The sequence below is a fragment of the Orcinus orca genome, chromosome 8, assembly GCF_937001465.1.
Source record: "Orcinus orca chromosome 8, mOrcOrc1.1, whole genome shotgun sequence".
In the NCBI taxonomy this organism is placed as follows: Eukaryota; Metazoa; Chordata; class Mammalia; order Artiodactyla; family Delphinidae; genus Orcinus; species Orcinus orca.
The window spans coordinates 54,954,496-54,979,238 of record NC_064566.1 but is presented as its reverse complement, the minus strand read 5'-3'; the positions used below and the strand labels follow the sequence as shown (position 1 = coordinate 54,979,238).

Genomic DNA, 24,743 nt, shown 5'->3' with positions numbered 1-24,743 from the left:
AAGTATGAGAAGGCTAGAGGTAGGTGACCTCATAAAATAAGTCACTTTAATTTTTAATATAAAAAATGCAGAGCTCTATAGCTGTGAAATTAGAAAAACTGTCTACTTGCCATAAAAATGAGCAACTAAAAAATTAAAAAAGATCCAGGTCAAATCCCACAGAATTATAATAACAAAATAGAATAAGAAGTAGAATAACATCACTGCAGAGAATGAAAGCTTACCCAAAACACATTCTTACTAAACATATGAAAACTTAATAGGTGGTAGAGTTATGATTTTTCAAAAATCTATGAATAACATCTCAGTCAACAAACACAAGAATTAGTGCCCTTAATAAATAGCAGATGGAAAGGTGTGTGTTTTTTTAAAAAGTTAAAAACAAAAACAAATGAATAAAGAGATAAAGATTTGAGAGAAAGAGATAAGGATTTGAAGATACGCAATGAAAATCCAACAGAGGCCCATAAAAAAGAAAACCAAAGCAAGGGAACAGGCAAAAATGCTAAAGACTATGCTTAACAAAACTTCTTGAAATAAAAAAAGGATATGAGACTACATATTTAAAAGACACTGTGTACCTTGGAAAATCAACCCAGAACAACCAACATCAAGACATATTCTAGTAAAATTATTGGGCTTTGAAGAAAGTACTTTGGCAATCCTGACAAAAAGACCAGGTAACTTATAGGGGAAAGAATATAAGACTGCCATCACTATATTTGAAAGCAATGACTTATGCCAGAAGAAAATGCCATAACATATTTAAGGGGGAAAAATGTGAACCAGAGATTTTATGTCTAGCCAAACTGACTTTTACATAGAGGCTGCAGGTAAAGTGCTATCGAAGACTTAATTTCCCATGAGTCTTTTTATAGGGATCTTCTAGTGAATGAGCTTCAGATAGCCAAAAAGACTAACAAAACCTCAACGGTGGGTGATATAGAAATAAATATAAATGTATTCATGTGTACGGTTTAATATACATACATGTATTTCTTACCTCTGTTTATGAGAGGAATCTAAGAACAATGATACCCCAGTAGCAATAAGCACCGTTAGCTTCTAGATTTTTATTTCAAAATATTGTTTTCCATTAAAAGGAACTAGTGCCCCTTAAAGACAAGATTGATTCAGGAGATGGGCAGGGAAAATACAGGATAAGCCTAGACTATCTTAAAATGACAGAAATTAAGGACATATTCAAAAAATAATTTAGGCATCTCAGTAGTACACAGTGCCAACTGGAAGGAGCTCTCAGTGGTGAGAGCAGAACTGTTTTAGCAACAAATTTATATGATGATAGATTTTAAATCTTAGAATAAAAGAAATATCTATAAGTTCCTACTTATATAAGTACCTAATTGAATAAATAAATAAATGGAGGTGAAGGGACAGGTCTTCCCTGCAGGTGAATGTCAATTAATTCCTTTTGCACTGCAGGGACTACATTTCCCTGCAGTGTAGAAGGAATGAGAATAATACAAATTTACCATTAGGGAAATACTGCAGTAGTAATTGTTGCAGGCAAGATCTCTGACAGACACTAAAATTAGTGGGTGCAAATTCGTGGAGAAACAGGATATTAGCACAATCTCAAAGTATCTCTCCAAGACATTTACCTGTTACAAAGGGGGAAACGGTTAACTTTCCAGTGGAATGAACAGCCAACACCACCGTAACTGAATGATCAAGGTATGTACATCATCATGTAGCCTCTGATATAATGCACATTTCTTTTGTGAAATTTTCATCAAAAATGTATATCTTAATCTAATCTTGAGAAAACATCAAACAAGACCAAATTGAGAGGTATTCTCCAAAATTACTGTCAAGGTCAGAAAAGACAAGGAAAGAATGAGGAATGGTCACAGATTGGAGGAGACTAAGGAAACACAAAAACAAAATGAGACATGGATCCTCAAACAGAAAGGATCTGGTGGGGGGTTGGGGGAAAAGGCAAAATTTAAATAAAATCTGTTTATGTTTAATAGTATTTTACTAATGTTAATTTCCTGGTTTTGATAATTGTGCTGTGAGTTTGTAAGTTGTTAACTTAGAGGAAACAGGGTGATGATGTACTTGAACTATTTTTGTAACACATCTATATGTCTAAAATTATTTCAAAATAAAGATTTAAAAAAGAATGTTGGGTGAGCATTAACTTGGTAGTTACATGTAACTAAATCTAAATGACAGATATAGAGAACATGTAGTCTTTAATGGCTGTGTGTTTTCACAGTAGACCTATAGTAAGACAAAACAAATGGAGAAAGAATGGGAAGAGTACATGCAAAAACTTGTGAACCTTTCATTAAATCACTTTGGTGATGGTGGTGTCATTGTTATTCTGAAAATGTGCATAATATGAGGAAAAAGTAACTGATATTCTAATTATATCATCTGTGGTGTCCTTGAAAACCAAGATTCTCAGTGTGGGAAAAAGAAATAAGATGTAAGACAGAAAAGTTAAGGAAAACAACTATCATTATGAACTCATGGGTTAATTTTATTATTTTCTAGCTCTGTCCACTGAAAAGACTTAAAAACAATGGCCAACCCAGTAGCAGTGAGCATCCTTTAGCACCCAGATCGTGGTCTTGAAATACAGTTTCCCATTAAAGTAAACCAAGGCGTCTTGGAAAAGTGGCTGATTCCAGTTCTGGGGCATAATGAGCCAAGAAACATCCTGTCATTCCAAGTAGTGTGGACTGTATCAAAGTCATTTCAGAAAGACTCAAGAGCCAACTTAAAAAGGTTTCCATTGTCTAAGATGGGACAATTTAAGCATCACAAGGATAATAACTGTAGTGGATTAAAACACATTGAATATGTCTTAAATCCATGACTTCATCATAATACTAATAGAAAAACTGGTTACCTTTGGAGGATGCCAGTAGAGACCAAATTATTATTTTGAAAATTGTTAAATAAACAAAAAGAATTGAACTTTAATCCTGACTTTTCAGTATTAACTGTACCACTGTATAACAAAATAATAAATTAGTAAAGTTTATTTTTATAGGGTTTATAATCACAGATGGAAGATTTACAGAATGGGAATACCATTTTGTATTCCCTAATAAGAAAAGGTTTTAGATACTCAGCATTAACATCTCTTAACATCACAAAAAGAGATGATCACACATTAATGCCTCTTGATAAAGAACATACCACCACTGAAGTAGTTTTGCCACAGAAATTGAACCTGAATCTGATGCAGACTATAGATTAAAGTGATGACTTACAGGGGAAAAAAGGACAGAGGAATATGGGAATGCAGTCAGCAAAATCCAGAAATTATAGAATTGAGTCACCATCAAATTACTTGATTTGGTGACGCAAATAAATTGCAAAAAAAATAAAGGATGGAGGAACAATAGTAGGTTAAAGAGACCTAAAAAAGAAAGTAAAAGGTAAAACTAAACTATAAAGCAAAATAAAGAAGTGATTGGGCTTCCTTGGTGGTGCAGTGGTTGAGAGTCCGCCTGCCGATGCAGGGGACACGGGTTCATGCCCCGGTCCGGGAAGATCCCACATGCCACGGAGTGGCTGGGCCCTTGAGCCGTGGCCGCTGAGCCTGTGCATCCAGAGCCTGTGCTCCGCAACGGGAGAGGCCACAGCAGTGAGAGGTCCGCGTACCGCAAAAAAACAAAACAAAACAAAAAAAATAAGGAAGTGATTAATATAAAAGTCAAGGTAATAGTTATACTTGTTAAAGAGGGAATTACTATTGGGAAAAGGCTTGTGTGTGGCTTTTCGGGTGCTGACAGGGTTCTATTTCCTGTTTGCCTTCTAATAATTTATTAAGTGGTTCATTTGTTTTCTGTGGGTGGCTTTACTTTTTAAATTTTTATTTATTTATTTATTTGGCTGCGCTGGGTCTTAGTTGTGGCACGTGGGGTCTTCATTGCAGCATGTGGTATCTTTTTTTTTTAGTTGCGGCATGCAGAATCTTTTAGTTGAGGCATGTGGGATCTTTGTTGTGGCATGTGGGATCTTTAGTTGTGGCATGTGGGATCTAATTCCCTGACCAGGGATTGAACCCAGGCCCCCTGCATTGGGAATGTGGAGTCTTAACCACTGGAGTACCAGGGAAGTGCCCTGTGGCTTTATTTTGTTATACTTAATTATAAACAACTTCTTGATACCTTTTTGGCAGATATCAACCATGTTGATATCATCAATTTTTAAATAAGTTACAAAAGGATTGGCACCAGTTTGTATCCCTTTAACATGCAATAAAATGATATTACTAATGTTTTAGTGAAGGCAGCTCCTATTATTTGTCCATTAAATGCATGTTGGTAATATCAAATGATGATTTCAATATTTTGAGCCCAGAAAACTACTAGAGCTCATTAATGAATACACATAAAACAGTTGCATTTCTGTACACTAACAATGAAAGATCAGAAAGAGAATTTAAGGAAACAATCCCGTTTACCATCACATCAAAAAGAATAAAATACACAGGAATAAACCTACCGAAGGAGGCAAAAGACCTGTACTCTGAAAATGGTAAGACACTGATGAAAGAAATCGAAGATGATGCAAAACAGATGGAAAGATATGCCACATTCCTGGATTGAAAGACTCAATATTCTCAAAATGACTGTACTACCCAAGGCAATCTACAGATTCAGTGTAATCTCTATCAAATTACCAATGGCATTTTTAACAGAACTAGAACAAAAAAGTTTTTAAATTTGTATGGAAACACAAAAGACCCGAATAGCCAAAGCAACCTTGAGAAAGAAAAATGGAGCTGGAGGAATCAGGCTCCCTGACTTCAGACTATACTATAAAGCTGCAGTCAGCAAAACAGTATAGTACTGGCACAAAAACAGAAATACGGATCCATGGAACAGGATAGAAAGCCCAGAAATAAGCCCACGCACCTATGGCCAATTAATCTACCACAAAGAAGGCAAGAATATACCATGGAGAAAGACAGTCTCTTCAACAAGTGGTGCTAGGAAAGCTGGACAGCTACATGTAAAAGAATGAAGTTAGAACATTCTCTAACACCGTACACAAAAATAAACTCAAAATGGATTGAAGACCTAAATGTAAGACCGGAAACTATATAACTGTTGGAGGAAAACATAGGCAGAGCACTCTTTGACATAAATCCAGCAGTATATTTTTGGATCCACCTCCTAGAGTAACAAAAATAAAAACAGGGACTTCCCTGGCAGTCCAGTGCTTAAGACTCTGCTTCCACTGCAGGGGGCATGGATTCGATCCCTGGTCGGGGAATTAAGGTCCCACATGCCGTGGGTGTGGCCAAAACAAAAAGAAAAATAGACAAATGGGACCTAATTAAACTTAAAAGATTTTGCACAGCAAAGGAAACCATAAACAATACGGAAAGACAACCCACAGAATGGGAAAAAATATTTGCAAATGATGCAGCCAACAAGGGATTAATCTCCAAATATACAAGTAGCTCATGCAGCTCAATATCAAAAAAAAACAAACAACAAACAACCCAATCAGAAAATGGGCAGAAGATCTAAAGGGACATTTCTCTAAAGAAGACATACAGATGGCCAAAAAGCACATGAAAAGATGCTTAACACCGCTAAGTATTAGAGAAACACAAATCAAAACTACAATGAGGTATCACCGCACACAGAATGGCCATCATCAAAAAGTCTACAAACAGTAAATACTGGAGAGGGTGTGGAGAAAAGGGAACCCTTCTGCACTGTTGATGTGAATGTGAATTGGTACAGCCACTAGGGAGAACAGTATGGAGTTTCCTTTAAAAAAGTAAAAATAGGGCTACCATATGATCTAGCAGTCCCACTCCTGGGCATAAATTAGGAGAAAACCGTAATTCAAAAAGATACATGCCCCCCAATGTTCATAGCAGCATTATTTACAATAGCCAGGACATGGAAGCAACCTAAATGTCCATCAACAGATGAATGGATAAAGAAGATGTAGTATATATATATATATATATAATGGAATATTACTCAGCCACAAAAAGAATGAAATAATGCCATTTGCAGCAATATGGATGGACCTAAAGATTATCATACTAAGTGAAGTAAGTTGGACAGTGAAAGATCAAATATCATATGATATCACTGATATGTGGAATCTAAAAAAAAGTGAGGGCTTCCCTGGTGGCGCAGTGGTTGAGAGTCCGCCTGCCGATGCAGGGGACACGGGTTCGTGCCCCGGTCCGGGAAGATTCCACATGCTACGGAGCAGCTGGGCCCATGAGCCATGGCCACTGAACCTGCACGTCCGGAGCCTGTGCTCCACAATGGGAGAGGCCACAACAGTGAGAGGCCTGCGTAACGCAAAAAAAAAAAAAAAAAAGTGATACAAATGAACTTATTTAAAAAACAGAAACAGACTCACAAACAAACTTCTGGTTACCAGAGGGGAAAGGTGGGGGAGGGGAATAAATTAGGAGTTTGGGATTAACATATACACACTACTATATATAAAATAGATAATAGAGATCTACTGTATAGCACACAGATCTCAATATTCTAAAATAACCTAAATGGGGAAAAAAATCTGGAAAAGAATAGATATATGTGTATGTATTACTGAATCACTTTGCTGTACACTGAATCTAACACAACATTGTAAATCAACTATATTCCAACATAAAATAAAAGATTTTTTAATTTATTGATATATATATCATTAATGCTATATGTTATATTTTTCAGATTCCACATATAAGTGACATCATACAGTGTTTGTCCTTCTCTGTCTGACTTATTTCACTTAGCATAATGCCCTCCAAGTCCATCTGTGTTGCTGCAAATGGCAAACTTTCATTCTTTTTTATGTCTGAGTAGTATTCCATTGCATATATCTACCACATCTTCTTTATCCATTCATCTGTTCATGGACACGTACGTTACTTCCATACCTTGGCAATTGTAAATAATGCTGCTGTGAACATTGGGTGCATGTACCTTTTCAGATTAGTGTTGTTGTTTCTTTTAGATATATATACCCAGGAGTGGAACTGCTGAGTCATATGGTATTTCTACTTTTAGTTTTTTGAGAAACCTCCATCCTGTTTTCCACAGTGGTTGCACCAGTTTACTTTCCCACCAGCAGTGTATGAGGGTTCCCTTTTCTTCACATCCTCACCAGCATTTGTTTGTGTTCTTTTTGATGATGGCCATTCTGACAAGTGTGAGTTAAATTTTTTTCTTGTAATAAAAAGTCATGTGGTAACCAGTTCAGGTCTGGTTCAGCAGCTCCATGAAGCCGTCAAGTACCCTTCCTAATCTGCCATCCTTAGCATGTGGCTTTGATTGTTCCCTCTCCAGGTATTGTGTGCAGGCTCTGGACAAAAAGCAGGGGAGGGCTTCCCTGGTGGCGCAGTGGTTGAGAGTCCACCTGCCGATGCAGGGGACACAGGTTCGTGCCCCGGTCCGGGAAGATCCCACATGCCGTGGAGCGGCTAGGCCCGTGAGCCATGGCCGCTGAGCCTGCACGTCCGGAGCCTGTGCTCCGCAATGGGAGAGGCCACAACAGTGAGAGGCCCGTGTACCACAAAAAAAAAAAAAAAAAAAAAAGGCAGGGGAAGGGGCAGAAGGCATAGGTCAACTGAACTTTGTATGTCTCACCCAGATTTCCTCATGCATCTCATTGGCCAGAATTGGTTCACATGACCCTTAGCTATAAGGTATCTGAAGAGGCAAGTACTTTCTTGAACAAAATTAGAGTTGTAGTAGTAAGAAAGAAGAGGAGATTGATACTGGATAGGTAACTAGCAATGTCCTTCAGTGTTAACTTACATAGACATTCAGTGTTTCATTACATAGTGATTGGGATGGGTGGGAAAGCCCATAATAGGTGATTAATAGATAATTGTTGAGTAAATGTGCTTTAAAAACCCACAGTAAGTAACACTTGTCTTGAATCACCTTAAGTTTGTCAAGCAATGTTGCTGTTGCATTGTGATTTTAGAGGTGAATTTTTCCTTGAGTCTTGTTACTTCAAATTTCATGTCTCTTAAACTTATTTGCATCTTCCTTTACAGTTAGTTTCCTTTTGACAGAACTTGTTAGAAATGCTTGTATAACTGAATGACCTTTTTACCAATTATGATTGTGCTTAAAATTTCATTTCATGTCATGGTTTTTGTGTCTTCGGTTTTAGGGATACATCCATGTGATCTACAGGAGCTAGAGATATAATTGTTGTTATGTTTTTCTCTTATAAGAGCTAAGTCAAAAAAATATATTGAATATTTTGGGGTTAAGAGAAATATAAGCCAGTGAAGAATAATTGTTGAGGTCACTTAGTCCAGCTGCTTTATTTATACATGAAGAAATGAGGATCAGAGAGTTTGTGACATATCTAAAGATACACCACTAGCTGAATTAGGATTACTGAACCTAGGAGTCTTGAAACTAATGTTACTCTTCATTTTATTTTGTCACGTTGTTACTCAAATCAAAATCAGTTTAAAGGACTTATTCATTCACCACCCCAAAAGCAAAGTGTCATTTTAGCTTGGGTGGGAGTCACAGTGAGAATCCTGGGTTGCTTTTTTTTTTGGCGGTACGCGGGCCTCTCCCGTTGCGGAGCACAGACTCCGGATGCGCAGGCTTAGCGGCCATGGCTCCCGGGCCTAGCTGCTCCGCGGCATGTGGGATCTTCCCGGACCGGGGCACGAACCCGTGTCCCCTGCATCGGCAGGCGGACTCTCAACCACTGCACCACCAGGGAAGCCCCTGAGTTGCTTTTTGAACCAAAATATATAGAAAAAATATGAAATTGTGTTTAGTATACTCTTTGTATTAGGCTAAAGTTATTTATAAAGATGGTAATCTGTATTTTAATTGTTAACCAAGATATTTATTTAATTAGACTTCCTGATACATTAACCAATTTCAATGAATAGGAATTTACTAAACCTACTTAATCAATGGGAAAGGGAAGACATTCAAACTAGATAATTTCTGCCATGTCTTTAATTTTCTTAGTGACATGCATATGTTAAATAAGTATATGACAGTTAAAGAGGGAGGCACAATACTCTAATCTCAGGTTCTCAGTAGTTATCAGTGGTTCTTGAATTTTTTATTTGCAGTATGATTGAACATAAAAGAAATGATGGTTTGTAATAAAAGTACTTAACTTTTTAAAAGAAATGTTGAATTCTCAGTTTAAAGAATATGTCCTACTTCATCTCACTTCTGTCTATTACATTTTATTCCCACGAAAACGTTGAAACTGGTGTATCAACTTGGCAAGAATCTGTTCATAAAAAAGTTTTTAATTCCTATCTTGGTAAAACTTCATTAAGAAGTGAGGTTTTTCAGTTGCAAGGATAGGGTGAGGAAAATTTAGGTAAAATTAGTAGTTAAAGAATTCTGAAAACACTGCTCAGATTCCCTGAGCACAAGTTTAAAGCGTATATGCATTCTCTGTAATTCCATTCAAAGATTTATGATATTTACTAAATATGACTCTTGTTATATTTATTTATTTATTTTTAATAAATTTATTTATTTTATTATTGGCTGTGTTGGGTCCTCGTTGCTGAGCGCGGGCTTTCTTTTAGTTGCGGTGCGCGGGAGCTACTCTTCGTTGCAGTGTGTGGGCTTCTCATTGCAGTGGCTTCTCTTGTTGTGGAGCTTGGGCTCTAGGTGCGCTGGCTTCAGTAGTTGTGGCACGCGGGCTCTAGAGCGCAGGCTCAGTAGTTGTGGTGCACGGGCTTAGTTGCTCCATGGCATGTAGGATCTTCCCGGACCAGGGCTCGAACCTGTGTCCCCTGAATGGGCAGGCAGATTCTTAACCACTGTGTCACCAGGGAAGCCCCATACTTTTGTTATATTTAAATTTGCACTATTAGATACTCCATGAAAGTTGGAAATATATAGCCGATAAGGTAAAAAGAGGAGTTGACAGATAAACACAGTTTCCTTATAAAATACTAACTTCTGAAATGTTCAGTAATGGCATTTGATAAAGTAAACTGTAATATAACCATATTGAGGGATGTTACATAATTAAGTCCAATTTCTGTAAAGGCATTTAATATCATAAGAAAATGCTAATGTTTCAGTGAGAAAAATGGGGCAGCATGATCCCAGTGTTCTCAAAAATATATAAGACTAGAAGGAAGTAACCTAAAATAAAATATTAATAGTGATTGCCTCTGGGTATTTGGATTATGGGCATGTTTTTTGTTTCTCTGTTTTTCATTTTCTGTACAGAATTGTTACTTTTATAACCTGATAAAACATAAAACATTTTCCCACTGCCTTGCTCATGTTACCTCAGTTAAATGAAGTGCTCAGTGACTTGCAAAGAACAGTTGTCAGGTTTTAAAACAAATATGGTCTTTTGGAAATGTTTTATGATATATTCTTAGTTTCATATTTTTGAGCCATCACTGGAGCTTGAATAAATTATTTGAGATGCATAAATATTTACATTTCATTGAGAACATTGAAGCTAAAAGTTTAAAGCAGAAACCTGAGTTTTTCTAAATAATAGTTTTTTTAATATCTAAAAGTTGTACTTCAGAGTTTGGTAATTTTCTTTACTGTGTGATTTTATTTTTTATTGTCAGATGTCCAGTGACAGAAGCCACCTCTTTTAAGAGAGAAACTTTGAATGGATATATATTTTATGTTTTGCCTTATATATTTTATAATCTTGAATGCTTAGATTCATGTGAACGTTTTCTGATTTTTAGAGCAACGGAAGGAAAGTGAAAAGATGAAAAGTGTTGAGCAGCGAGTAGATTCAGAAAACTGTTCTACACCCAATGCTCTAGAAGAGACTACTGTGAAAATAGAAAAAGAAGATGAAAAGGAACTTGTAAAACTGCCTGTCATAGTGAAGCTAGAAAAACCTTTGCCAGAAAGCGAAGAAAAAAAGAGTATCAAAGAAGAAAGTGATTCCTTCAAGGAAAATGTCAAACCCGTAAAAGTCGAAGTGAAGGAATGTAGAGCAGATCCTAGAGATATCAAAGGTAGCATGGAGAAGCCAGAGCCTGAGAGGCTAGATTTTGCTGGCAATGTTAAATCTTCTCAAGAAATCACTGAGAAGTCTACTGAAGAAACCGAGAAACTTAAAAATGACCAGCAGGCCAAGATACCACTAAAAAAACGAGAAATTAAACTGAGTGATGATTTTGACAGTCCAATCAAAGGACCTTTGTGTAAATCAGTTACTCCAACAAAAGAGTTTTTGAAAGATGAAATAAAACAAGAGGAAGAGACTTGTAAAAGGATCTCTACAATCACTACTTTTGGTCATGAAGGGAAACAGCTGGTAAATGGAGAAGTTAGTGATGAAAGGGTAACTCCAAATTTTAAGACAGAACAGATGGAGATGAAGTTTTATGATACAAAGGAAGATAGCTGTAGCCCCTCTAAGGACAGAAGTGTCATCATGGAGGGAAATGGAGCAGAGTCTTTAAATTCTGTCATAACGAGTATGAAAATAGGTGATCTTGAGAAAGAAGTGGTCACTTTAGGGAAAGATGCAGATAGTTCAATATCGGCCTTAGAGACACAGAGTCACAAAGGGCACATAGAGGAAACTGGTCCTCCAGAAATGGAAACTCCTCTTGAGACTTCTGAAATAGCAAAGGATCTCTCTTTAAAAACTGCTTTATCTACCGCTGAATCCTGTAGCATGAGAGTTGAAGAGAGGTCTCCCAAAAGTAAGAAGGATAAGCGCCCACCAGTCCTAGAATGTCTTGAAAAGTTAGAGAAGTCCAAAAAGACTTTTCTTGATAAAGACACACAAAGATTGAGTCCGATACCAGAGGAGGTTCCAAAGAGTACTGTAGAATCAGTAAACGCAGGGTTTCCCGAGACAGCTGAAACTTCTCCATCATCTAACGTGACTGTCCACTGTGAGAAACTAGCCTCAGAAAAAGAAGTGGTAGAGTGTCAGAATAGCAGTTCCACTGAAGGTCAGTCTTTGGAGAAAATAGACCCAGAAATTTTAAAAGTGGATGCTGAATCCACAAAGGTAGAAGTGGATGATCTGGACAATGCCCAGACCTCTGGCACAGGTGATCCTTCTGAGACAAAGGGTTCTATGCAAAAAAGCAAATTTAAATATAAGTTGATTCCTGAAGAAGAAACCACTGCCTCAGAGAACACAGAAATAACCTCTGAAAGGCAGAAAGAGGGTATCAAATTAACAATTAGGATATCCAGTCGGAAGAAGAAGCCAGATTCTCCTCCCAAAATTCTAGAGCCAGAAACCAAGCAAGAGAAGACAGAAAAGGAAGAAGAGAAAACAAATGTGGGTCGTACTTTAAGGAGGTCTCCAAGAATATCTAGACCCACAGCAAAAGTAGCTGAAATCAGAGATCAGAAAGCTGATAAAAAAAGAGGGGAAGGAGAAGATGAAGTGGAAGAAGAGTCAGCAGCTTTGCAAAAAACTGAGAAAAAAGAAAATTTGAAAAAAACAGAGAAGGATACAAATTCTAAAGTAACCAAGGTAAAATTTCTTCTACTCTGAGTTTTAATTTTTCTTAGAAATACTTGGCTCTGAGTGTTTGTAGCTGTTTGCTTTTGGCTAAATTAGCTCATTCAAAGATAACTAAAAGAACAACCACCACAAAAAAGCCTCTCTTCCTATATCTGAGATGTTTTTTCTTAGTAGTTATCTCCAGACATTAAATTTCAGACTGTATAATCTTGTCATCTTTTAAACTTTTTCTCTATTATAGGCAATATAGAAATATATTCTCTGTATTGTAAACTATCCAAGTAATACCTAACCTGTATGATTGAAAAATGAAAATTCCTTAGAAACACTATTAACAGTTTGGGCTTCATCTCTTTGCAGTCCTTTTTCCATATATTCATGTCCATGTTCGTAAATACTTCCCATTCTTTTAAAAAATAGATCGAATCAAATTATTTTTCTATGAGCTTTTCACTTAACAGTGTGTGTCTGAACTCTACATATCAGTAGATATAGTCTACTTTTTGGTTATTGGCAGCCACGTAGTATTCCATAGTGTGGGTGTACCTCAGTTTATTTAACAACTCCCTGCTTGATTGACATTTAGGTCGTTTCCAATTTTTCACTATTACAGGCAGTGCTGCATTGAAGATCCTTTTGGACATGAGTGAGTATTTCTTTAGAATAGACCCCTAGAATTGGAATTGCTGGGTCAAGGGGCATATGTGTTTTAAGTTCTGATGGCTTTCTCTATATTGCCCTCCAAAAAAGGCCCAGTTAATGTACCTTCTCATTGCCAGTGTTTGAGAGTGCCTCTGTGTCCCCATTTTAATCATTAGTCATAGAGCCAGAATTTTTTTTTTCTATGACCCTCTTATTTTAAGCAAAATCTAGTACAAGTCTTTGGCTAGCCTATGGGAGTTTGTTGTAATTAAAAGTGCTACTTTTGTTTTTGATATATTTAAGTGGTCAGATTGTTCTTAATTGCAAGTGATCCTTTGTCCCCTGAAATACTAAATTTTTACTTAAAAAAAATTTCCCCTTCTGTTGTTAGAATTATTTTGGTCTTTGGTGGGGACTTACACTGTAGGAGTGAACAGAAATATGACTTAAAATATTGTGAAGCCAGCCAATAAAAAGCAGTTCCCAACATTATAAAGTTATTCTCTGAATAATATTTTTTAAGTTTATCAGGATTTTTGTATGCATTTTTGACCCATTAAATTTTTAAAATTCATCACTAATACGGGAATTAAATTTTTTATGTAACAATATAGTCATCGCTCTATTATAGAGCCTTTGAAAAGTGCATGATCTTTGACCCAGAATCCTCTTTGAGGAATTTATCCTAACCACAGAAGTGTGTGTAAAAGTTTGTATTTGCAAGGATACACTGTTTATGAAAGTGAAAAATGGAAAACTACCTAAATGTCTGTCTAGTAGTGGATTAGATAAATATAGCTATGTGATGGCTTATACATATATATACACACACACATGATGTTAGGAGACTATTTTATAACTAGGGAAAATAGTTGTAACACAGAATGTTCATTATAATTCTCCCTTCCAAAAAGTAGAAAAAATTAATGGAAATATATACCAAAATTTAATAGTAGGTATATCTGTGGATGAAGCCACAATAATTTTTCTTTTCTTCTTTGTGTATTCACTAAATATTCTACAATGCACATGTAATCAGAAGTGTTTTTTTTAACATTCTTATTACATCAGATTATCCTAATGTTTTATTTTATACAAGGTAAAACCCAAAGGCAAAGTTCGATGGACTGGTTCTCGAACACGTGGCAGGTGGAAATATTCCAGCAATGATGAAAGTGAAGGGTCTGACAGTGAAAAATCATCTGCAGCTTCGGAAGAGGAGGAAGAAAAGGAAAGTGAAGACGCCATCCTAGCAGATGATGATGAACCATGCAAAAAATGTGGCCTTCCAAACCATCCTGAACTAGTATGTACCTGATCTAAATGGACAGTATTCAAATTATTGGCATGCTGTGGTGTGAAGCAGCCTAACTTCTGGGTTTGATCATGATTTCAGTTTTATGTGTGCAAAATAGCCTTTATTTCTGTTTCTCAGATAATAACCCAACTCTAGGGAGGATTAGGATCTTGCTTTCATTCTTACCTGGCTTTATATTGATATTTCCTCTACTTAAGCATGCACTTCTAATCTCTTCTCACAGATCAATTAGTTTATTCAAATATTTCTATTCTGTTTTTTTCCTTTAAAGTTTTCTTCTTTTCCTTTAAGTTACTTTATAATGATATTTCTGAAGTGGCAGCTTTAAATAAGTAAGACCTGAAGGGCCTGTTGCCTTTCTGTAAAAACATGTAAGTCAAGTAGTAACCTAGTAGGGCTTTAAACTTTAGAAAGTGGACAGTTGTAAAAAAAATTTTAAGAGGATAATTATAGACTAGATATATTCAGAAAAATAGTGACAGATTTACATGGGACTTCCTTATTTAGGAAGTAAGTTCTTCAAAGATTGCCTAAATCAGGAAAACCAGTTCCTAACCTATATATGTAGTTTTGCAGTTCATAAGTGCTTTCTAAAGAACCTATTGAGGAAACACTCTTGTTATGCTCAATTCTATGCAACCGTTCTGTTCTTTTGAATAGATTTGACTTTAAAAGCAAGGTCCACCTATTAAGCAGAAAGAGACATAAAGAAAGAAACTTCCACATAGGTTGAGTTGTATGGGAGCAGAAATAAGTTATGTAAAGTTGCCAAGCACAGTTCCTGATAATCTGTTGTGTGCTGGGGTAAAGCTGTTTTCTTCCTACATGTGAAAATCGTATCTGGAAACCAAATCAGTGAAGTTCATCAAATTCCAGTAGTTGCAGAGGGTTCAAGTAAAAGATGTAACTTAGACCCAGAGAATAACTTTAGCTCCGAGAAGAACAGTTGTCAAAAGTACACTGAGAAGACCCTTCTAAGCATTTTTATGATCATCAAACTATAAAAGTTAGGTAAAGACTTTCGTGTGGAGAAGGGCAAAGAGAAGATTGAGATAGTGGTCTTTTCTGCCCCTAAATCAAGTAAAAATCAATATTTGTGTTCTTTCCCTACCATTTCCTAATATTTTTTTATACTGAGAGAATGCATTTTGACTGGGGCAGCAATAGACGTCAATGACAAAGGGGTGTGAAGAAATGAAAAGTAAAATGAGGTGAGCAGAAATGACACCCAGGAGATGGAGAAAGTTGTACCCTTCTTGGAACACACATAGGATTTTTATTTGGTTATCTTAATAACTGCTCTGAAAATCCCATTGCTGATTATTGTGCCAAAGAGAAAGACATTGGAAACTGAAGATCCCAAATATGGTGGATTTCTTATGCTAGATATTTAAGGATAATCCTCAAATAAAAATATTAGGCAGCTGTTGTGTGTTAAGTGGTAGGGAAATGATGGTGAATTAGATGTGGTCCTTGTTCTCTTTGAGCTTACAGCAGAAAAGCAATAAATTCATAGATGAGTATAGAACTCTATCGGGTTTTTCAGATGTTTTAGTGAAAATAAGTGGATCATTGCCTGAAGCTTGGAAATCTCACGTAGTAGTATTTATTTTAATGGGTTTTTACCTTTCTTGAAGAATAGAGACAATCATCATTTTAGAAATAAACTGAATTCTAAAAGTTTATTTTTAACTTTGTTATTTGAAATTTAGATTATGTTTTAACATAGAAATGATGTGATAAATAGAATCAGGTGCCCAGGTTAGTCCACATATGCCTATGTAAGCAATCAATCACATAACTGAAGTATAATGTTAATATAACTGAAATTGAATTCTGGCTATTGGTAGCAAACGGAGAAGGGAGTTTTCCACTTTTAAAATGTGTGCACATTCCATCCCCCACTCTAAACCCTCCCCATGGTACATGTTAGCAATTCAGAAACTATATATAACTATATACAAATAAAACTATATACAAATAAATAAAGTGTAGATAATGGGAGCCAGCTTTCTCACTGGTAAAGGAGTTACAAATAAGGCTGAAGGCTAGAATGAACCCTGTGGTGCTGGATTAGATGGTGAGTTATTAGTATGAACTCATACTTATTTTAATATAGATATATGTACATACATGGGGTACTATACATACATGTATTTCCTAGCTCTGTCCTCTGTGAGAACTTAGAATCAGGGATACCCAGGAGCAGTGAGCACTCAGCACCCAGATCTCGATTTCTAAATACCATTCTCCAATAAAGGAACCAGTGTTTCTGGGGAAAATGGCTGATTCTAAGGCTTGGGCAAGGAAAATATAAGATGTGCCTAGAGTATCCTGTATTACCAGAAAGTAAGGAAGTGCTTTAAAAAAAAATAAAAGCATGCAAATGAGTCCTAAGGACACAGGGGCCAACCTGAAAACTCCTAGTATATCAATGGCTAGAACAATTTGAACAATAAATTAAATATTTGTTTTAGATTATAACCCAAAGAATAAAATAATATTCATTAGTTCATTCTGATAAAAATAAATAATTGAATAAACAAAAAAATGGGGTAATGGGGGAGGGACATTTTTTTTTTTTTTACAGAAGAATTCCAAATAGCAAATGTTGAGGGCATGAGGAAAACAGAAAATCACCATTAGAACACCACAGTAATAATTGTTTTGTTTTGTTTTGCTTAGTTCCCAGACCAGGGATCGAACCCAGGTCCCAAGCAGTGGAAGCGCAGAGTCCTAACCACAGGACCACCAGGGAATTCCCAGTAATAATTATTGCAGCAAGATCCACTGATGAGTCCTAAAACTAGTGGGTGAAGCTGTAAGGAAAACCAGGGTATAGCATAACTTCAACATATCTTCCCCCAAAATATTTATTAATTACTGTGGTGATTTTAACTTATCTCTACAAATTCTTTGATACTCCTCTCTTCAGAAAGTGGAGCTTAATTCCCTTCCCCGTGAGTATGGGCTGGAGTTATCACTTTTAACGAGAATAGAGTATAGAAAGTGAAAAGTAACTTTACAGTGATAAAAAACAACAGACACTACTATAACCAAGTGATCAAAGTTAATATCACCAGTAATAAGTCATATTGTACAATTTGAACAGTAAGTTATCAAATTGTTACACTATCATGTACCCCCAGATATGATGTAGTGAGCAGGGCATTTCACCTCTATGGTATTCTCAAAAACCCATAACTTCAGTCTAATCATGAGAAGACATCAGACAAACCCAAACTGAGGGCAGTCTGCATAATATCTGAGTAGTACTCTGCAAAACTGTCAAAGTCATGGAAAGCAAAGAAAGACCAAGAAACTGTTACAGATCAGAGGAAATTAAGAAGAGATGATGAAATGCAGTGTAATATCCTGGGTTGGATCCTAGAATCAAAAAAAGGACAATAGTGGAAAAACTGGTGAAGTCCGAATAATGTCTGCTGTTTAGTTAATAGTTTTATACTGATGTTAATTTCTTAAGTTTTGGTAAATGTACCATGGTTATGTAAGATATTAACGTTAGTGTCCTATCTTGGCAACTCTTCCATAAATCTAAAATTATTTTAAAATAAATGATTTTTTTAAGTTCATGAGTGTGTACCATTTTAAGTTTTAGAGAACTGGTCATCTGAAACTCGAATAGCAAAAAATAATCAGCTTAAGATTAATTATTCATAACTTTTTTATTTGAACATAATTGTCCTTAGTGTAGTTCCATTCCTCTCATGTTTGAATTTACATGATAAAAGGAGCCATGAATGTTTCTTACAGATACGTAATTGAAATGCTATTTACAGTGGAAATTATTTGTATTTTAAAAATCCTGTGTGTGGTAGGGAAGTTTATGGTACTTCAGCTATAAAACTTTGTTATAAAGAATGTGTTATATTCCTCATGGCGTACCAAAAAAGGATTGTAACTCTAGTTCAGAAAAGACTTGTTATTTTTCACTTAATTTACTAGCTTAACATATTATTTTTCTTGGTTCTAAATTTTAAAAAAAATCATATCTTAGAGGGGAGTTTCCTGGCGGTCCAGTGGTTAGGACTCCGCACTCTCACTGCCAAGGGCTCGGGTTCAATCCCTGGTCAGGGAACTAACATCCCACAAGCTGTGCAGTGAGGCCCCCCCCCAAAAAAAAGACATGTTAGGATCCTAATTAGCAGAGCTTTTTTATTATTATGCTATATGCAGATAAAGAGTATAGTATAGTATATTACTTAGTTTTATGCTAAGAAATATAGAATGTCTTTATTTTAACTTGAGTCATTGAATATTAGTCATAGAGTTAGGTTGACAATCTGTGGTTTATTTCAGATTCTCCTGTGCGACTCTTGTGATAGTGGATATCACACTGCCTGCCTTCGCCCTCCTCTCATGATCATCCCAGATGGAGAATGGTTCTGCCCCCCTTGCCAACATGTATGATGACCCAGCACAGTTTTGTTTTTCCAGTCTTTGATTTTATGTTTAAATTAATAATATTTCTTGACAGCCACTAAACATTTTAATCTTCAATTTGTAGATATTGTTCATCTCTTGTTTAAATTTCTGTGAAATTAGAGACTATTGATAAAAACTACCTTTTAGGGGTTCCCTGGTGGCATAGTGGTTGAGAGTCCGCCTGCCGATGCAGGGGACACGGGTTCGTGCCCCAGTCCAGGAAGATCGCACATGCCGCGGAGCGACTAGGCCCGTGAGCCATGGCCGCTGAGCATGTGCATCCAGAGCCTGTGCTCCGCAACGGGAGATGCCACAACAGTGAGAGGCCCGCGTACCGCAAAAAAACCCCAAAAAAACAACTACCTTTTATTAGTATCTTTTAGGTCTTCCCTTTATTTTTTTTCCAAAGCAATTCTTAGAAGACCTCTGGGTTTTGTAGAATTATAATCTCTGGTTTATTTTTTCTCACATTCATTAAAGGCACAAAAACCCCCCAAATTAAGATAATATACAAGGGAAGAAATAAGTTTCTTCCTTTTGTTTATCCCTTTGTTTCATTCTCTTTTTCATTTCTGCCTACCTTCTTTTTGTCAGTTTTATAGATGGTATTATGAATTATGCACCATTATAATGTTACTATGAATAGAAACATGGATTCTGTTTCTCTCGTATCTCGATTCAGGTGGATTTCTTTTAAAACTGAAGAGCAGGATATTTTTTTGCATCCAAGAGGTCCTTTCTCTCACAAGCCCAGTCTCATTTTACTTTAAAAATGATGGCGTTGGGACTTCCCTGGCAGTCCAGTGGTTAGGACTCCACACTTCCCCTGCAGGGAGCATGGGTTCGATCCCTGGTTGGGGAACTAAGATGCCGCAAGCCGCACAGTGCAGCCAAAACCAAAAAAGATGGCCTTTGTTGCATTTCTTAGTGAAGTGGAATGTTTTTGGCTTAGCATCACTTTTGCAATTACATTCTTCAGCTCTGTTTTGACCCAGTAACCATGTGGCATGGTTTTGTAAATTCTTTTCCATTCTCTTTTTTAAAAAATAGTGATTGGCACCATTGTATTTTATTGTACGTAAACCTTCTTCCTTAAAAATGTCTTAGGATTTAAAAAAAAATTTTAATCACTGTCATGTATATACAGTGAACCAAATGCTATTTTAAACATTGATTACTGCCAGCAAGATAGGCGTTGAACATGTTTCTCGGCAAAGCTATAAGTTTCTTTAACATGTGTGTTACTTTAAAGATACCCTGCTCATCTTCAGTTCAGTGGATGAACTGAAGCAGCATGTCTTTATTTAATTAAATATAAGGAACATTTCAGTGTTCACTACGTGGCCCCTTATCAGCTCTCAGTAGCATGGTATCTGTAGCTAATAGGCAAGAGATAAATGATTGTGGAAAGGTGTGTAAAATGACACTCATCTGTTTTATTTTTTCAGAAACTACTGTGTGAAAAATTAGAGGAACAATTGCAGGATTTGGATGTTGCCTTAAAGAAGAAGGAGCGTGCTGAACGCAGGTATTGTGATATGTGTGTTAATGTTTTACTTGGGAATTTGACCTCACAATTGTCTTCCTGAATAGACTAATGTGTCTGTCTAAAGCAGGGTTTGGCACACTCTGACCTGTGGGCCAAATATGGCCTGGCTAAGAATGGTTTTTTCTTTTTTAAATGATTAGAAAAAAACCAAAAATCATATGTCATGGCACATGAAAATTGTATATTCTGATTTCATTGTCCATAAATAAAGTTTTATTGGAACATAGCCATGCTCATGTTTATATGTTGCCTGTGACTACTTTTGCACTACAGCAGTGGAGTTGAGTAGTTGCAACAGGGACTTTATTACCCAAACCTAATTTATTATCTGTCCTTTTACAGGAAAAGTTTGCCAATCCCTGATCTAAAATGTATATCAGAACCTACTCTGAATAAGTATTGACCCAAGTATTGTGGAGTATATGTAGCTAAGTATGTAGGGAGTACAAGAAAACTGTAAGAACTGGTCTACAGTTTAGTTACCCATGTCATCTCTTTGGGTGGGCAGAATTAACGCTGGTGAAATAAAGAGCATTTAAATGCTGAACTGTGTCCTATTGACTGTAAGCAATGCCTCCCTTTTCAATATGCCACTGCAGTGTGGTCTAAAGCAGTTGAAGAAGGCTTCTTGGAGGAGGTAAGATTGGAGTTGAGCTTAATCTTTAAAGGGGGCTCAAAATCAAGACAGTAAGTTTGTATTTATTTATATTTATATGTACCTTTGTTGATTAGTCTGCTGCTAAACATTCATTCATTCCTACTGTGTTCCAAACTGAAGAGAAAAGATGAGTAAGACAAAGCTCTTGCTTACCTGGAGCTCACCTTCTACCAGAGGATGCAGATGTATGAACCAGTGATTCAATAAAGTAGACAAATCGAGGTATATTTAGAGCAATACTAGAACATTGTGGAGGAGCACTTTAGTTCTCCTAGGAGTTGGGGTTATCAGGGAAGTCCTTGGAAGATAACTAGGGGTTATATAGGTGGACATGCAGAGAAAGGATATTTCTGGCAAAGAGCACAGTACAAGCAGAGAGAGTGTAAAAGAGTGGTGGGGGATGAAGCTATAAAGGAAACTGAGGCCAAATTGTGAACAGCTTTGCATAACTGGCTAGGAAATTTGAATTATTCTCTAGAGGCATGGGGGAGCCATCAAAGGAGGAATGTGCATAATCAGACTTTTATTTCAGAAAAAATGCCCTGGTAACAGTAAGAAGAAGGAATTAGAGTTGAGGCTGTTGGAATAAAGTCTGTGAGAGCCAGTGAGGCCTGAACTAGAGCAGTCATCATGATAATACAGTAGAGAGGTTGAAGAGAATTTTCAGAGGATTAATCAGTAGGACTTGATGCCCATCTGAGAAAAATCTAAGCAGTGTCTCCTGATTGCGCCTTCATTTGCCGCTACTTTAACTCTTACCTCCTGTCACATAGTATTCCCCTCAAAACTTTAGTTTGCGTTGAGACAGTCTGCTCATTCCATAGTCCACACACTTTGTGCCAAGTTGAACCTTAAAAATGAGTTCAACTTCTAGATCCTTTTTCCTCTTTACTGCTCACCTTGAGCTCTCTCTGGCTCATGATGTATGCTGCTTAGTTTAAAGGCAAAGTTTATCTCTGAAGTTCACTAGGAGATAAAAGTAGTACTTTTTTTTTTAATTGGTTGTCTAAATACCTTTATATTTAGGAACTAACAGTCCTGTATACAGTTATTAGGACTATTTTGATGTACGAACTGCTCCTGTCATAATTTTTGACACTGGAAAAGATCTAACTAAGGATGCTTCAAATTAAATCATAATTAAAAATTAGACTCGGTCTTCCTGCAATCTGCCTGCCCTTCTGAGAAATGAGTTCATGTTCTGAAGCTGATCTGACTTAGCAGTGTAGATAGCTAATAGGCTCTCACCCTTCAAGGACTTGGAAGAAAGTAGATTCTCTCTAAAAGCCAAGAATGTAAACCACTAAGAGTTTGTCTCATACTCACATTATATCCGTTTATTCTTCGGAGGCCTGTGATGCTTGTACATTTTCTATGTGGAAAGATTGGTGAACGTATATTTTACTCTTGCCTCACACACTTTAGAATATGCTGCTGCAGTTAAATACTTTCAGTTTTAGAAATTTATGTTAAAATGTGCCACATTTGTTTATATTATTGGCCTCCCATTTACTAGTTCATCTACTTTCTCTTCTATCCTTGGTAATCCTCTTTACTTAAATGTCATCCTTTAAGAGGACATCTGTTATTGTGCCTTTACATCACACTAAATCCTATACGAGACCATTCTAACAAGGCAAGTTAACTGTTACTGTTGTTTGTGAACTCCCCCAAAAATCTGGTTAACAAAGCTTTCATTATTTATAACTCCTAATATATGTATATATTAGGAGCTCTAAATAGCAAAATATGTATGTTTCTAAAGTAAATAATATATTAACTGTAAATACAGGTGACTTCATCTCTTTTTAAAAGTGAGCATTTTTATTCATGCTGTTTCAAATCTGTGAAATAATTTCTCTAGCATTCATCCTAACAACTTAGAGCCTTGCTTACTGTCTGTGTCATAGTGCTAGAGCATCTTTCCCCTTGTTTGTTCTTTTAGTCAACATTTAATGAACATTTATTGAGCACCTGCTTTATGCTGGGCAATGTAATCAACATGAGGTGTATGATATGTGGCTCTACGGTATGGTGGAAAAGAAGGATGTGTCAGTGAGTAATTAGTACTAGCCAGCAACTGTCTATAGAGCTGGAGCTGTGATGCTCTGTGAAATCTCATGTTTCAGTCCATTCAGCTGATATGTAAATGTCCCTTCCTGGACTTGGTGCCAGAAATTATTGGGAATTCAAATAGCTATGTACTTCCAAAGTACTATTACTAGTGCTTTGCTAGCAGAGAGTTGGATTTAATCAGGGTTGGAATTTTCCAGGTAATATAACAGAGGGAAGGAGAGAAAGAGACAAGGAATTTGAGAGTGTATGCAAAGGAGTATTTGTAATGATGGACCATGGAGTCTAAGCCAGGTAAGGGGGAAAGTAAGGACACAAAGGGAGTGCCGGACAGTGAAAAAAGGGTAGGGTCAATGGATAGAGCTCCCACTGGAGTCAGGGAATGGTTGAAATCAGTGTAACAGAGGGAGTGAGCTGGAAAGTGAGTCAGTAGAAGTCAGAGAACAGGTTCCTTGAAATTGAAATTTTAGAAAGGGTGTGGTTATTGGTAATAATAAGGTCTGGGCCCAATATGATCATTGAGCTAGGTGGTGAGATAGAATGGAAGATGTGACTTTCCGTAAGATTACTGAGCAAGAGAATGCCTTGATGAGAAATCATACCTACCGTCAAGATCTTACTCAGATATTACCACCTATTTAAAGCCTTCCCGAGTTTCTCAGCTCTTCAGAGAAAATCCATTCCTTTTTCTCATTTCCATTATACCTGTTCGTAATGGACTACAGTTAGCTGTTAAATAATTGTGAGGGCAAGAACTATGTCTCATTTACCTTTCGATTTCCAAGCCTGACACAAGTCAAGACCTAACATGGAACATGACTAAGTGTTTTTTCCATTGAGTTGAGAAGAGAAATAATGGTCAAGTGAAAATAGAGCTTTTGAGGAAACTGATACCACAATAAACTTGGTTAATGTAAAGAGGGACATGTCAAACATATTTAATAAGAGAGCTGAAGTTTTGAATTATCCACGTAGCCTTTCCTATTAATTTCAGCTAGTACTGTTCTTCCTTTCCTAGTTTTTAGTTCATTAACTGTACTAATTTTTTTAAATGTTTTGATTAAAATAACTTTATTTTCTTACATGCCAGTTTTATTTAATAGCTTCATAACCCATCTCTTAAAATGACTATAAAATTCTTGTTAGCCCAGGGTTTATGGGGCAGTAAAGGCTGTGTTCTAAAGGACCCACGCAACTGGATCATTAATGTCCTATATGGGACATCACAAATAAAGGGAGGAAGAGTGGTTACTATTTCTGTTTAGTTGAACATACACTGGCATGTATGTAAAAGCTCAGCTGTTCTTGGTGTATTTGAATTAACTTTGGGAGAACCAGAGAAAGCTTCTGTTCTGTATAGCAATTCGTTGTGTAAAATTTGTTGAATTAAAATCAACAAAGATTTCTTTGAAATGAAACTCTATGTCATTAGTGTCCATAAATCCACATTTTCTGGAGAAGTCTTAACTGGCTCTGAAGATATCTTTGTTGTAAGCATCCTAGAGTGCAGAGACATATGGCTGTATTGCTGGTTTTCTTCTCTGCAAACAAGAAGTGGATGGTCTTAGAATCATTCACATACGATATTACTGAGAACT

At 36.5% G+C, this 24,743-nt stretch overlaps 1 protein-coding gene across 5 annotated transcripts in view; it reads left to right on the top strand.

Moving 5' to 3' along the window:
• Window positions 1-24,743, top strand: part of RSF1 (remodeling and spacing factor 1) — a 171,814-nt gene that overhangs the window by 125,118 nt on the left and 21,953 nt on the right. For all 5 annotated transcript variants that reach the window (XM_033405799.2, XM_004279831.3, XM_033405798.2 and 2 more), the window contains 4 exons: window positions 10,703-12,468; window positions 14,201-14,407; window positions 18,740-18,844; window positions 20,314-20,393. In XM_033405799.2, coding sequence (XP_033261690.1) covers window positions 10,703-12,468; window positions 14,201-14,407; window positions 18,740-18,844; window positions 20,314-20,393 — 2,158 coding nt within the window. The remainder of the gene's footprint in view (window positions 1-10,702; window positions 12,469-14,200; window positions 14,408-18,739; window positions 18,845-20,313; window positions 20,394-24,743) is intronic.